At 33.1% G+C, this 16,532-nt stretch overlaps 1 protein-coding gene across 4 annotated transcripts in view; it reads right to left on the bottom strand.

The window, feature by feature from the left end:
- Positions 1 to 2,719: 2,719 nt before the first annotated feature.
- LOC7485446 (flavonol sulfotransferase-like) overlaps positions 2,720 to 16,532 on the bottom strand; it is a 67,788-nt gene continuing 53,975 nt past the window's right edge. The window contains exon 2 of one of the 4 annotated variants that reach the window (XM_052445644.1): positions 2,720 to 2,774. In XM_052445644.1, coding sequence (XP_052301604.1) covers positions 2,735 to 2,774 — 40 coding nt within the window. In that variant the 3' untranslated portion in view covers positions 2,720 to 2,734. Of the gene's footprint in view, positions 2,775 to 2,935; positions 3,149 to 8,851; positions 8,867 to 16,265; positions 16,471 to 16,532 lie in introns of those variants that run through there. The other 3 variants (XM_052445650.1, XM_052445660.1, XM_052445649.1) reach the window with 3 other exon arrangements.

The raw sequence follows: 16,532 nt of genomic DNA, 5'->3' as shown, positions 1-16,532 counted from the left end.
TGGTGGTTAAATTGGATTGGCTCACCCTTTAATACCCATATTACATGTTTATCATATTAGCTCAGGTTAGTTCACGCAAATTTTTTTTATCCATTTTCTAATTTTATTTCATTCTTTTATATTTAATTAGTTAGAAATTAAACAACATCATCTTTTTATTCTTGGATGAAGTTTTTTTTTCTCAATTTATCGTTATTGCTGTTTTATTTTTATTTATTTTTTTCATTTAATCATTATTTTTTTTCTATATGATTCAAATAAAACTAATTTATTTAGTTGGTGAAAACCATAACACGAGCTATTAATTTTTTTTTATATATAAACAAACATGTTTGTAATATTTAAATATTTTACAGGAAAAACAGTATGAATATGCAGTGTAGCTTGCCTTGCTTGTGTGGATTTGGTTAAATTGGACTGGCTCACCTTTTAATACCCATATTACATGTTTATCATATTAGCTCAGGTTAGCTCACGCAAATTTTTATTTATCCATTTTCTAATTTTATTTCATTCTTTTATATTTAATTAGTTAGAAATTAAACAACATCATCTTTTTATTCATGGATGAAGTTTTTTTTCTCAATTTATTGTTATTGCTGTTTTATTTTTATTTATTTTTTTCATTTAATCATTATTTTTTTTTCTATATGATTCAAATAAAACTAATTTATTTAGTTGGTGAAAACCATAACACGAGCTATTAATTTTTTTTATATATAAACAAACATGTTTGTAATATTTAAATATTTTACAGGAAAAACAGTATGAATATGCAGTGTAGCTTGCCTTGCTTGTGTGGATTTGGCGATAATACTTCGATAAATAGCAAGCTAACAAGGGTGACCGCCATATTTTGAATATTTACAATATATATAACCAATATATATAACCAATATATATATATATTGGAAAATTTGTTTTAAAACATGAAAAATAAATACATTTGAGATCAAATAAAAAATAAGATCTATTTATTTTTAGGATTAAATTCTTATTAGAATTTATTCTTTAACCAAATCTCTTTAACATTTTATATTAAAATGATTAAAATAAATTATAAAAAAATAAGAAATTGATCTTAAAAAATCGTTTTTATGAAATTCAAAATCTTAATCTCACATAGAAAAAAAAAAATTCTTGCTAATTATATATTGAGAATATAAAGAGTTAAAATTGAACTTAAAAAACACAAGCTTTTAGAAAAGGAAAAACTTCAGTAAAATGAGCTTTCAGCTTAAGTCACATGTGTTAAATTGACTTGGATAGTCCCGAGTATGATTTTACTGTAATTTCTTAAACTACAAAGAATTATTTTTTACCAATACATTTTGAATTTGGGTATGAGTTTATAGTTTTTTGGACCCTTAAATAATTTTTTTTTCTCTTTAACCCTTTAGTTTGTACCTTTAATAAATATAAAGTCTGAGTAGTTTCTCCAATTTAAACAATTTTTTCAGCTAAATATCAGGTTTAATTTCAATTTATAGCAAGTAATTAAAATTGATAATGGTAAGAATTAATTTTTAATAATTACTAGAATTAGTTATATAATGGTTTTTGTTTCAAAATCCTCTCTATGAAGGGGATAAAGGAGTGTTTCTGGAAAATTTTACAAAATTTCTTTCACTTTTTTTCACCTCAGTTTTCAGCTGAGTTTCCTATGTTATAAGCTCTAATTTTCCTCGTTTTTCTCCTAGTTAAGAGTTCAAGGTTAGTTTTCTAGAGAGATATTTGAGTGAATATTTTTTGAGTTCATAGATCTTATTTAAAAATGCAGTGGTGAACGGCACAAATCTATTTGATGAATTGTCAATGGAGTATGGTCTGCTTCATTGGTTATAATGGGGTAGGGTCCTGATGATCTTTCACCGGTTGGTCAGAACTTGTATGATCTATTGCTGGGGCAGTGTCCATTCGCTGTTTACTGGCGGAACACAAAACATTTGATTTGTTGCTTGTTGAGATGTAGGTGGTAGCATGGTGGTTTTTGGTTAAGGTTAGTTTCTGCACTTCTATATTCAGACAAGGGATCCATGAACTCATTTAGTTAACGTCGGACTTTTCTGTTTGATGCCGTTGCCGGAGAATATTTTCTCTTAAAGAGTTTGTGCTTTCTCATTCTCTGCAGAGACCAGACTGCGAGTTAGAAAAACATTAGACAATGGCTGGAAAAACAAAATAAGAAATAGAAGGGAGCAAACCAAGGAACGATGCCCTGAAAGGTGTTGAGTTTACTAATGCCTTTTTCATTCCCTGCAACTCACTTTCTGTCATTTTTTCCCTGTAATCAATTTGCGCATCCAAGGTACAAATTAAGCCATGCTTCTTTAATTTTCCAACAAAATCTCCGGTATAAATCAAGCCATCCCTCGACATATATATCGGTTCCAAAAGATTTGTTTGAAGTAAGAAGGATTGTGATCTGAGCCTAGTAGAGGGGAAAATCATTCTGACTGATCAAATTATTCTGCTGATAGTGCATAAAAACTGCTTTCAGATTCTCTATGTGCCTCTGTTGCACATGAAGCCGGAAACTGGGCTTATTTTAGTAGTGGAAAACACGAGTTCTCGTACAGATCTTGATCTTTATTTTAACCAATTACAAGGCATTTCGAGATCCTTTCAGCAGATGTGCCGCCTACGTTCATTTGATCTGCAATTCAACAATCTTAATGGCTGGTTGTCTCTGTTGGTCTTTGCTCCTCCCTCATGTATGGTTGTCTCGGTTCTTTTAAAACATGTATAGCTGTGAAGAAAACACACTGCAATTTCTGTGAAGAAAACACTCTAATATTATATATTAGAGTAAATTTATTTCATATCAAACTGATTAATGGAATGCATACACTTGTGTTAAATAAAAAGAAAAAATGAATCCCATTTTGAATTCTTACAAACAAGCAAGGAAATCAATGAAAGTCACAAACACAGATTCACAAAAGAATATTGCTTATTGACATGGATGATTCACAAAATGTGAATACTTGCTAGGAAATACAAGAGATGAACAGAGAGGGTATTTATTGGGATACACGGTTGCTGTTTCACGAGATGTTGATAACAGCTTTTAATGAACCCACTGAGCCAATAATCATAAGCAAACGGGGCCCAGGCACAGTCACCTGGGCAGCTTCAAGCCTGAACCCTTGAGCTTCTGCTCCATTATGTCATCTAGACGTGCTCCCATTTCAGGTGTCAAGTGATTTTCCCAGTCGCCTATCTCACCTTTCCTGAAGTATATACTATTTGGAATAGCAATTGATATGTCTCGAAGGCACTTCCCATTTTTATTCACCTCCAAGTTGCTCAACTTCTCAAAACTACACATGCTTATTATCTTTTGCACCTCCCCTCCCTCCTCTTCCTCTAAGGTGAAAGAACAACCCATGAACTCAGCTAATTTCTTAACATGAGCAGCGGTGTCTTTCTTCATTTCCTCGTATGTCAAGAACAGTATCTTCTCGGGGAACTCCAAGCTTGCTCTCCAATACCCTAAAACATGGTTCCAGTATGGTCCAAAATTTGCAATTCCATTGCAGAACAGCTCAAAAGCCTCTTCCAGAGGAAGATGCTCAACATTTTTCGACCTTTGCAGCGTGGCAAGAAAGTACCACAAAGAAACAAAAGCATCCTTTGCGTCCCTGCAAATGTAAATAATCTTGCAACTAGAAGAAATGATAGATTTAGGTAAACAACTGTAAGGAACATGAGTAGATAGCAGAGGAATTGCCAAGTCCCGATTACTTGGTTTTTGAGCAAGGTTATATTTCAAAAAAGGAACACAGTCATGTGGCATCTTGGTAAGTAAAGAACTAGTTGTTGAACCACTTAAACGGGATCGTGTAAAAATAGCAAAAGTGAGGGCCTTAAGCCAAGTTGTGCCAGTTTTTGGAAAACTGGCGACAAATATATCAGTGGATTGAGGATTGAAGTGCTCTTGAACAGACATGAGTCCTTCCAAGAAGAAGGGAGCGTACCAAAAGCCTTGGTACAGGTAATAATCATCCCCCCTCAAGCCTTTAACTTTTGGAAGGGTGGACATCACTTCATTGTAATTTTTAGCTTCATTTTTCCTCTCAGCACTTCCATCAAAATCCAAGATTTGGGAGGAAGGCAAAGAGGATTCCATGAAAGTTAACAAAGAAATATAAGGTAAAATGAAAGGCCATGGCAGCTATTTGTAGCGAGTTGAGAGCTGGTTTACTTTTTGGCACCATCAACTATTACCTTTCGGGAACGTGTTGTCTCAAATTACTGGTATATTTGGCACCATCATCCAAGATTTTCTGACATTGTCACGCTGGCTAGAATCCAATAATTGAATTAAATCAAAATTTACAGTATTTTAATATTATTGATTACATGTCCGCTGATGCAATTGGGTATTATTTCATATTATTTACCGTATTTTAATATTATTGATGACATGTCCGCTGATGCAATTGGGTATTATTTTATATTATATTCCATTGCAAATCTTTAGTGTGATTTGTGTTTCAAATCCTTTTTTGCAAGCTTTAAATGGTGTGGAACCCGCAATCCAATTTAATCCTATATTTTGGGGTGGTTGAGAGTATACTATTAATTTTTTTTTCAAATGTTTTTTTATTTAAAATTATATTAAAATAATATGTTGTTATTTTTTAAAATTTATTTTTGATATTTATACATAAAAAAATCTAAAATTATTAAAAATTATCTTCTAAAATATTATTTTTTATATAAAAAAATTCAACTAGTCACCTAAAAAATCACCTTGTAGATGGCTTTTCTAGACTAGTGTTTCTTTTTTTATTTTAATTAATGTGGGTATCTGAACCAACTTGTATGTACCTCGATTAATTTCACGGGTTCTGAAGTTAACGACCATGTAATCATCCAGTTTCCCTAAAAGAACTCGAACTCATGATTATTGAGAAACATACTCAAAGTCTAACTAGTTGAGTTACCCTCAGGGTTTATAAACTAGTGTTTCTTGAATATGTAATCATGGCAGCTATTTGTAGCAAGTTGAGAGCAGATTAATTATTAGCACTAACCATCTAGTCGGTGGTTCAATAGTAAGATTTTGAGATCAAGAGGTTTGCTTCCCCTGAGATCTCAGGTTCGAGTCATGTGGTTGTTAATATTGATGATCACTAGAGGCTTATCTGGTCTTTAACTTCAGAATCCGTGAGGGTTAATCGAGGTACATACAAGCTGACCTGATACCTTCCCATAAATAAAAAAAAAAATTTATTGACACTATTAACTTTTCTTTTCAAGAACGAGATGTCTCAAATTACAAATATTTGGTCACCATCATCCAAGGTATTTGTACTGTTTGCCCTACTTTTCTGACATTTTCTTTGACACTGTTACGCTGCCCCAAATTCTAATAATTGAATTAAGTCAAAATTTACACTTTTTTAGTATTCTTATCAGCTGTCTGCTGGTAGAGTTAGATTTTATTTCATATTAATATTTTATTTGTTATTGTAAAAAATATTAAAAAAAATCAATTTTTAAAAGTATTTTTAAAATACAAAAACTTTAAGACTCGATAATAGCTCCGAGACCTTAAAACTGGATATTTTGAGGAATATTTAGAGCCCTCAACTCTATAACTTTGTCATTTTAAGAGTGTGTTTGGAAGTGTAGTAGCACTTATTTTTCCAAGTGTTTTTTCTCGGAAATGTACTAAAATAATATTTTTTTATTTAAAAAAAATTATTTTTGATAACAGTACATCAAAATAATCCAAAAAAACCAAAAAAATATTAATTTAAAGAAAAAAATAAATAAAAAAAATTCAATTTTTTAAAAAATATTTTTGAAACACCACATCATGGAACATCGCCATGCATTTGACACACACATTGAGATTGAAATTACATTTAGCATTGATGCAATCTTGCGTTTTCTAATCTTTTAAATAGAATAATGGAACTCACAAAAAAGACTCAATTTAGAGCACAAGAACAAATGAAATGTTCGAACGTAAAAAGGTGTGAAAGGCACGTAAATTTCACTGTTGAAGGAGAAAAGGAGTTATTAGAGAACATAAACCAAAGATTTCCTTCGTTTTTGGAAGCTGACGACAAATATATCAGTGGATTGCTTGAACTGAGATGAGTCTTCCCAAAAGGTAGAGATCATTTCTTTGTAGTTTTTAGCATGGGCTTTGAATTTGTGTAGAAGGCAAAGAGGGTTCCATGGATGTACAAAAGAAAATATTGTGCAGGATGGTGTAAGTAAAATATTAGAGAAAGACCATTGCAGCAGTTAGTTGTAGCAGGGTTGAGAGCTCCTAGCCTGTTTGTTTTGTTTTTATATTTTAAGGAAAAGTTACGAGAGCTTGGAGGACTTGATGCTGTCTTTGAGGTCACCATGAACTGTCACTCTGTTGTAGAGGTGTGAGCTTGTATGTTTGTTTCATCTTTCAGCAATTCACAAAAAATCAAGAGCTTATATGTTGCTTTAAAATTTAAGTGCAGCTCGTATTCTAGATAATCATTTGAGAAATTAGGAACAGTTTGCAACTGGGAAATCTGTGCTCAATTCACGTATTCAATTGTGGGAAAAATCTGTCCTGTGCTTCTCTCATCTTATGCATGATAAAATTTTCAGCATTGCTTAATATTAATCTCTGGTTCTCACATTTAGCTTTACAGCACTGCTCTGTTATTAATTTCTTCATCTTGGAATGTAATTCTATATGGTTGTCATCACTGTTCTCGCCAGAATCAAAGATTAGTGGTGTGCATGCATGCATTTCCTTGTGTTTTACTTTCACCTTATAAGATCTAAAGCAGATCCTAAATCAATGGTGGCACTTTAACTTGCTTATCAGTACAGTTTCTTTTGTATATCGAAGTCTTCTTGTGATTTACTTATTCTAAATTGAGTCATCATCCCTGATAATAAATTCATTCCTATTTGAACTTATGTGTGTTTGGTATTGTGGTAGTTGTTGTGGTTGTGGTTTGAAAAAGGTTGTTTTATAAAAAGCATTTTTAGTTGAGGTTAGTTTGGAAAAATATATGTTTGGTTAAAACTGTAGTTGAAATTGAGGTTGAACAAAAAGTAATTTAATATGTTTGGTTAAGAATGCTTTTCAAATTGAGGTTATAAAATAACTAAAAAAGACATATATTAATATTGATGGTTTTTAATTGAAATATTATAGATTTAACTACTGTTTTTACATCATGAATAAACAATACTTTATATAAAGTATTTTTTATTGTTCCATTAAACTATTTGCAATTCAATCATGTACGAAATCCATTCGACAAGGATTACAGTTTCCATAGCTTTCTGAACGTGCACCAACATCAGATAAAATATCATCACATCAGGTAAAATATCATTAGGAAAAAAAATTGAGATTGCAATCAAATTCTGCACATGCTACGTGATCATCCAATCTCCTTCTAATATAATTATGTAGTGTCATTGAATAATTTTAAACACTAGTTTTTCAAATAAAACACAATATTTAAGAAATTGTTTTTGATTTTTTTTATTTTACTAGGTCAGACCCAGTCCAATACATTTAGGTTTGGGCCGGACCCGGTCCGGCCATGAACAGTGGAGAATGCAGAAGATGAAGGAGAAGGAGAAGGAGAAGGAGAAGGGAAAGAGGAGAAGCAGTGGCTAGCGGTGGAAACAGCGGAGACCGGTGGTGAGTTGCTCTCCACTGTTCAAATTAACAGTGGAGAACGTAAAAGACGAAGGAGAAGGGGAAGAGGAAGAGCAGTGGCTGGCGGTGGAAATAGCAGGGGTCGGTGGTGAGCTGCTCTCCACTCTTCGCTGTTCATGTGAACAGTGGAGAATGCAGAAGATGAAAGAGAAGGAGAAGACGAAGAGCAGTGGCCGGCGGAGGCCGGTGGTGAAAGCGAGCTGCTCTCCACTGTTCACTATTCACTGCTCTGTTTCTGCTCTTTTTCTTGTGGCCTCTGTTTATAACACAGTTTGCAACTCAACACAAAAGGCAGCTTGAAGTTGCTTCTGGTTATCTTGCGGTTTAAATGCAAAAGGTAATGGCTCCCACAAACAAAAAATTGTATTTAGACAGTAACCAAACACATGACAACGGTGTTTTTCTATAAACGTAGCAGCAACGCCAAACACGTACTTAGTTGACATCGGGCTTTTCTGTTTGATGCCATTGCCGGAGAATATCTTCTCTTAAAGAGTTTGTGCTTTCTCATTCTCAGCTTCTGCTGATAGTGCATAAAAACTGCTTTCAGATTCTCTATGTGCCTCTGTTGCACATGAAGCCGGCAACTGGGCTTATTTTAGGAGTGGAAAACACGAGTTCTCGTACAGTTCTTGATCTTTATTTTAACCAATTACAAGGCATTTCGAGATCCTCTCAGCAGATGAGCCGCCTACGTTCATTTGATCTGCATTTCAACAATCTTAATGGATGGTTGTCTCGGTTGGTCATTGCTCCGCCCTCATGTATGGTTGTCTCGGTTCTTTTAAAACATGTATAACTGTGAAGAAAACACACTGCAATTTCTGTGAAGAAAACACTCTAATATTATATATTAGAGTAATTTTTTGTTTATCAAACTGATTAATGGAATGCATGCACTTGTGTTAAATAAATAAATAAAAAAAACGAATCCCATTTTGAATTCTTACAAGCATGCAAGGAAATCAATGAAAGTCACAAACACAGATTCACAAAAGAACATTGCTTATTGACATGGAATGATTCACAAAATGTGAATACTTGCTAGGAAATACAAGAGATGAACAGAGAGGGTATTTATTGGGATACACAGTTGCTGTTTCACGAGATGTTGATAACAGCTTTTGATGAACCCACTGAGCCAATAATCATAAGCAAACGGGGCCCAGGCACAGTCACCTGGGCAGCGTCAAGCCTGAACCCTTGAGTTTCTGCTCCATTATGTCATCTAGACGTGCTCCCATTTCAGGTGTCAAGTGATTTGCCCAGTCGCCTATCTCACCTCTCCTGAAGTATACACTGTTTTGAATAGCAATTGATGTGTCCGGACGGTGCTTCCCATTTTTATTCACCTCCAAGTTGCTCAACTTCTCAAAACTACACATGCTTTTTATCTTTTGCACCTCCCCTCCCTCCTCTTCCTCTAAGGTGAAAGAACAACCCATGAACTCAGCTACTTTCTTAACATGAGCAGCTGTGTCTTTCTTCATTTCCTCGTATGTCAAGAACAATATCTTCTCAGGGAACTCCAAGCTTGCTCTCCAATACCCTAAAACATGGTTCCAGTATGGTCCAAAATTTGCAATTCCATTGCAGAACAGCTCAAAAGCCTCTTCCAGAGGAAGATGCTCAACATTTTTCGACCTTTGCAGCGTGGCATGAAAGTACCACAAAGAAACAAAAGCATCCTTTGCGTCCCTGCAAATGTAAATAATCTTGCAACTAGAAGAAATGATAGATTTAGGTAAACAACTGTAAGGAACATGAGTAGATAGCAGAGGAATTGCCAAGTCCCGATTACTGGGGTTTTTAGCAAGGTCATTTTCCAACAAAGGAACACAGTCATGTGGCATCTTGGTAAGTAAAGAACTAGTTGTTGAACCACTTAAACGGGATCGTGTAAAAATAGCAAAAGTGAGGGCCTTAAGCCAAGTTGTGCCAGTTTTTGGAAAACTGGCGACAAATATATCAGTGGATTGAGGATTGAAGTGCTCTTGAACAGACATGAGTCCTTCCAAGAAGAAGGCATCGTACCAAAAGCCTTGGTACAGGTAATAATCATCCCCCCTCAAGCCTTTGACTTTTGGAAGGGTGGACATCACTTCATTGCAATTTGTAGCTTCATTTTTCCTCTCAGCACTTCCATCAGAATCCAAGATTTGGGAGGAAGGCAAAGAGGATTCCATGAAAGTTAAAAAATAAATATATGGTAGAATGAAAGGCCATGGCAGCTATTTGTAGCGAGTTGAGAGCTGGTTTAAATTTTGGCACCATCAACTATTACCTTTCGGGAACGTGTTGTCTCAAATTACTGATATGTTTGGTCACCATCATCCAAGATTTTCTGACATTGTCACGCTGCCTAGAATCCAATAATTGAATTAAATCAAAATTTACCGTATTTTAATATTATTGATTACATGTCCGCTGATGCAATTGGGTATTATTTTATATTATATTCCATTTGCAAATCTTTAGGGTGATTGTGTTTCAAATCCTTCTTTGCAAGCTTTAAATGGTGGGGAACCCGCAATCCAATTTAATCCTATATTTTGGGGTAGTTGAGAGTATACTATTAATTGTTTTTTCAAATGTTTTTTTATTTAAAATTATATTAAAATAATATTTTTTTATTTTTTAAAATTTATTTTTGATATTTATATATTAAAAAATCTAAAATTATTAAAAATTATCTTCTAAAATATTACTTTTTATAAAAATCAGATTCAACTAGTCAACTAAAAAATCACCTTGTATATTGCTTTTCTAGACTAGTGTTTGTTTTTTTAAATTAATATGGTTATCTGAATCAACTTGTATATATCTCGATTAATTTTATGGGTCCTGAAGTTAACGCCGTGTAAACCTTCAATTATCTTAAAAGGACTCGAACTCATAATTATTGGAAAACATACTTAAAGTCTAACTAGTTGAGATACCCTTAGAATTTATAAACTAGTGTTTTTTGAATATGTGATCATGACAGCTATTTGTAGCAAGTCAAGAGCAGATTAATTATTAGCACTAACCATCTAATAGGCAGTCTAATAGTAAGAGTTTGAGATCAAGAGGTTTGCTCCTCCTTGTGGTCTCAGGTTCGAGCCATATGGTTGTTAATATTGATGACCACTGGAAACTTACCTGATCGTTAATTTCAGGATTCGTGGGAATTAATCGAGATACACACAAGCTCACCCGTCACGTGAATAAAAAAAAATATTATTGGCACTATTAACTATTCTTTTCAAGAACGAGATGTCTCAAATTACAAATATTTGGTCACCATCATCCAAGGTATTTGTACTGTTTTCCTTACTTTTCTGACATTTTCTTTGACACTGTTACGCTGCCCCAAATTCTAATAATTGAAATATTGAATTAAGTCAAAATTTACACTCTTTTAGTATTCTTATCAGCTGTCTGCTGGTAGAATTAGATTTTATTTCATATTAATATTTTATTTGTTATTTTACTGTAATTGTTTTTTAAAATATTTTTTTATTTAAAAATATATTAAAATAATATTTTTTTATTTTTAAAATTTATTTTTTACATCAAAACAATATAAAAACATAAAAAAAAAAATATAATTTAAAGTAAAAAAAATAATAAAAAAAATCAATCTTTTAAAAACATTTTTAAAAAGCAAAAGCTTTAAGACTCGATAATAGCTTTGAGGCCAGATATTTTGAGGAATATTTAGAGCCCTCAACTCCATAACTTTGTCCTTTTAAAGATGTGTTTGGAAGTGTAATAACAATTATTTTTTAAAGTGATTTTTGCTCGGAAATGTATTAAAATAATATTTTTTATTTTAAAAAAATTATTTTTAACAACAGTACATCAAAATAATCTGAAAAAACAAAAAATATTAATTTGAAGCGAAAAATAAATTAAAAAAATTCAGTTTAAAAAAAATATTTTTGAAACGTCAAAACAAACATATCATGAAACATCACCATGCATTTGACACACACATTGAGATTGAAATTGCTTTTAGCATTGATGCAATCTTGCGTTTTCTAATCTTTTAGTGTGTATTTGTATTTGAGATGGAGGTTGAGGTTGAGTGTGGAACCCACTAAAAAAGCCATAAAAAACAAGAAAAATTAGCTTTTGTGGTTGAGTTTTGTACATAAATGGGTTGTACCCTACCACAACCTCAACTACAAAAGCTAAACCAAACACAATAGAATAATGGAACTCACAAAAAAGACTCAATTTAGAGCACAAGAACAAATGAAATGTTCGAACTTAAAAAGGTGTGAAAGGCACGTGAATTTCACTGTTGAAGGAGAAAAGGAGTTTTAACTTAACCAAAGATTTCCTTCGTTTTTGGAAGCTGACGACAAATATATCAGTGGATTGCTTGAACTGAGATGAGTGTTCCCAAGAAGGACGGAAAGTACCAAAAGCCTTTAACTTTTGGAAAGGTAGAGATCATTTCTTTGTAGTTTTTAGCATGGACTTTGAATTTGTGTAGAAGGCAAAGAGGGTTCCATGGATGTACAAAAGAAAATATTTTGCAGAATGGTGTAAGTAAAATATTAAAGAAAGGCCATTGCAGCAGTTATTTGTAGCAGGTTGAGAGCTCGTAGTATTTCTGTATTTCAAAAATATTTTAATAAAAGATTAATTTTTTTTTATTTTTTTTACTTTAAATTAATATTTTTTTAGTGTTTTCATATCATTTTGATATGATGATATCAAAAATAATTTTTTAAAAATAAAAAAAATATTATTTTGATACATTTCTAAACGAAAAACATTTTAAAAAGTAACCGCTATCACATTCTTAAATACCCCAAGTACGGCTATATCAACTATTTCCTTTTGAGCATCATTACGCAGTGCAACAATGATAAAACTAAAAGGAAACATTTAGACGGGAGTTTTTAAAGATTTTGATTTTTTTAAAATTATTTTTTTGTTTTTAGATTGTTTTGATTGCTAATGTTAAGAATTATTTTTTAAAAAATAAGATAAAACTAAGAGGGTGTTTGGTACAACATTTTAATCAAGGTTTTCAAAAATTTTAATTTTTTTTCAAATTAATTTTTTGGTGTTTTTGCATTGTTTTGATGTCAAAAATTAATTTTAAAAATAAAAAATATATATTATTTTGATGTATTTTTAAATAAAAATCACTTTAAAACGTAACCGCTATAACTTTCCCAAACACCCAAACCTTAAAGTTATAGTCCTAACACAGTAGCAAAATAAAAAAAATCTCTAAATATTTATAAAAAATCTAAATAATAATATGAATCCTGAACAAAAAAATAAACTAAATATTTTTATTTATATTAATTCTAGAAATAAAATTTTGTATAGAAAAATAATTTGTATTATTAATATAATCAATCTATTATTAGAATTTTTAAATAGTAAAATACTAATTGAATTAAAATTTTTAATATAAATAAATAAAATCTAAATAGGTAAATAAAGACCATCTCATAATAACTTTAAATCCTTATTTAAAGGTCTTTCTTCGAAGATCTTGAAATTTTAACCACAAAATCTTTAGAATTTTATGTCAAAATTTCAATTTAATATAAATGATAAAATCAAAAGCTACATCTTGGACTTTTCACAACCTAAAAAGTCTTAACAAGAAATAATGCATCAAACATTATTGTACAGACAATAATCACGATGAAAGTGCCCCACGTCATGTCTCGAATTATTGATATGTGGTCGGCATCATCTAGTTTTGTGACAATTCTTTATTCACACAGCTCTCTCTCTCCTTTTCTGATTGCTTATTTATTTCACTGTATGGGTTGCATTCATTCAGATACATCTGGCATGGCAAGGAAGACTGGGGGGGGACTTTAAGGAAAAGTTACGAGAGCTTGGAGGACTTGATGCAGTCTTTGAGGTCACCATGAACTGTCACTCTGTTATAGAGGTGTGAGCTTGTATGATTGTTTCATCTTTCAGCTATTCACAAAAAATCAAGAGCTTATATATGTTGCTTTAAAATTGAAGTGCAACTCGTATTCTAGTTAATCATTTGAGGGAAAAATCTGTCCTATGCTTCTCTCATCTTATGCATGATAAAATTTTCAGCATTGCTTATTAATCTCTGGTTCTCACATTTAGCTTTATAGCACTGCTCTGTTATTAATTTCTTCATCTTGGAATGTAATTCTATATGGTTGTCATCACTGTTCTCGCCAGAATCAAAGATTAGTGGTGTGCATGCATGCATTTCCTTGTGTTTTACTTTCACCTTATAAGATCTAAAGCAGATCCTAAACCAATGGTGGCACTTTAACTTGCTTATCAGTACAGTTTTCTTTGTGTGTATTTGGAATTGTGGTAGCTGTTGTGGTTATAGTTTGAAAAAGTTGTTTTTATAAAAATTACTTTTAGTTGAGGTTGGTTTGAAAAAATATATATTTGGTTAAAATTGTGGTTGAAATTGAGGTTGAACAAAAAGTAGTTTAATGTGTTTGGTTTAAAGAATATTTTTCAAATTAAGGTTATAAAATAATTAAAAAAAACATATATTAATATTGATGGTTTTTAATTGAAATATTATAGATTTAACTACTGCTATTAAATCATGAAATAAACAATACTTTATATAAAGTATTTTTTATTGTTTTATTAAACTATTTGCAATTCAATCACGTACGAAATCCATCCGACAAGAACTATAGTTTTCATGGCTTCCTGAATGTGCACCAACATCAGGTAAAATATCATCACATTGGGTAAAATATCATTAGGAACAAAATTGGGATTGCAATCAAATTATGCAAATGTTACGTTATCATGCGATCTCCTAATATAATTATGTAGTGCCATTGAATAATTTTAAACACTAGTTTTTCAAATAAAACACAATATCTAAGAAATTTTTTTGGATTTTTTTTTTAATTTTAATGGGTCGGACCCGGTCCAATGCATTTAGGTTTGGGTTTGACTCGGTCCGGTCATGAACAGTGGAGACGCTCTCCACTGTTCACGTGAACAGTGGAGAATACAGAAGATGAAGGAGAAGGAGAAGGGGAAGAGGAAGAGCAATGGCTGGCGGTGGAAACAATGGAGGCCGGTGGTGAGCTACTCTCCACTGTTCACATGCAACGTGAACAGTGGAGAATGCAGAAGACGAAGGGGAAGGGGAAGGGGAAGGGGAAGAGCAGTGGCTGGCGGTGAAAATGGCAGAGGCCGGTAATGAGCTGCTTTCCACTGTTCACATTAACAGTGGAGAACGTAAAAGATGAAGGAGAAGGGGAAGAGGAAGAGCAGTGGCTGACGATGGAAACAGCAGAGGTCGGTGGTGAGCTGCTCTCCACTCTCCACTATTCACGTGAAAAGGAGAAGGGGAAAAGGAAGAGCAGTGGCTGGCGATGGAAACAGCGGAGGTCGGTGGTGAGCTGCTCTCCACTCTCCACAGTTCACGTGAAAGGGAGAAGGGGAAGAGGAAGAGCAGTGGCTGGCAGTGAAAACGGTGGAGGTTGGTGGTGAGAGGGAGCTGCTCTCTACTGTTCACTATTCACTGCTCTATTTCTGCTCTTTTTCTTGTGGCCTCTGTTTATAACATAGTTTGCAACTAATCATAAAAAGCAACTTGAAGTTGCTTCCGGTTATCTTGCAGTTTAAATGCAAATAGTAATGGGTCCCACAAATAGAAAATTGTGTTTAGACCGTAACCAAACACATGACAACGATGTTTTTTTGTAAACACGGCCGCAACACCAAACACGCACTTAGTTGACGTCGGACTTTTCCGTTTGATGCCATTGCCGGAGAATATCTTCTCTTAAAGAATTTGTGCTTTCTCATTCTCTGCAGAGACCAGACTGTGAGTTCGAAAAACATTAGACAATGGCAGGAAAAACAAAATAAGAAATAAAACGGAGTAAACCAAGGAACGATGCCCTGAAAGGTGTTGAGTTTACTAATGCCTTTTTCATTCCCTGCAACTCACTTTCTGTCATTTTTTCCCTCTAATCAATTTGCGCATCCAAGGTACAAATTAAGCCATGCTTCTTTAATTTTCCAACAAAATCTCCGGTATAAATCAAGCCATCCCTCCACATATCGGTTCCAAAAGATTTGTTTCAAGGAAGAATTGTGATCTGAGCCCTAGAGGGGGGGAATCATTCTGACTGATCAAATTATTCTGCTGACAGTGCATAAAAACTGCTTTCAGATTCTCTATGTGCCTCTGTTGCACATGAAGCCGGCAACTGGGCTTATTTTAGGAGTGGAAAACACGAGTTCTCCTACAGATCTTGATCTTTATTTTAACCAATTACAAGGCATTTCGAGATCCTTTCAGCAGATGTGCCGCCTACGTTCATTTGATCTGCAATTCAACAATCTTAATGGATGGTTGTCTCGGTTCTTTTAAAACATGTATAACTGAAGAAAACACACTGCAATTTCTGTGAAGAAAACACTCTAATATTATATATTAGAGTAAATTTATTTTTTATCGAACTGATTAATGGAATGCATGAACTTGTGTTAAATAAATAAATAAAAAAAACGAATCCAATTTTTAATTCTTACAAGCATGCAAGGAAATGAATGAAAGTCAAAAACACAGATTCACAAAGAACATTGCTTATTGACATGGATGATTCACAAAATGTGAATACTTGCTGGGAAATACAAGAGATGAACAGAGAGGGTATTTATTGGGATACACAGTTGCTGTTTCACGAGATGTTGATAACAGCTTTTGATGAACCCGCTTCGGCAATAATCACAAGCAAATGGGACCCTAGGCACATTCACCTCGGCAGCTTCAAGCCTGAACCCTTGAGTTTCTGCTCCATTATGTCATCTAGACGTGCTCCCATTTCAGGTGTCAAGTGATTTG

Source organism: Populus trichocarpa, chromosome 11 (assembly GCF_000002775.5).
Source record: "Populus trichocarpa isolate Nisqually-1 chromosome 11, P.trichocarpa_v4.1, whole genome shotgun sequence".
NCBI classification, from domain to species: Eukaryota; Viridiplantae; Streptophyta; class Magnoliopsida; order Malpighiales; family Salicaceae; genus Populus; species Populus trichocarpa.
The sequence above is the reverse complement of the archived record's forward strand: the minus strand, read 5'-3'. Positions and strand labels throughout refer to the sequence as shown.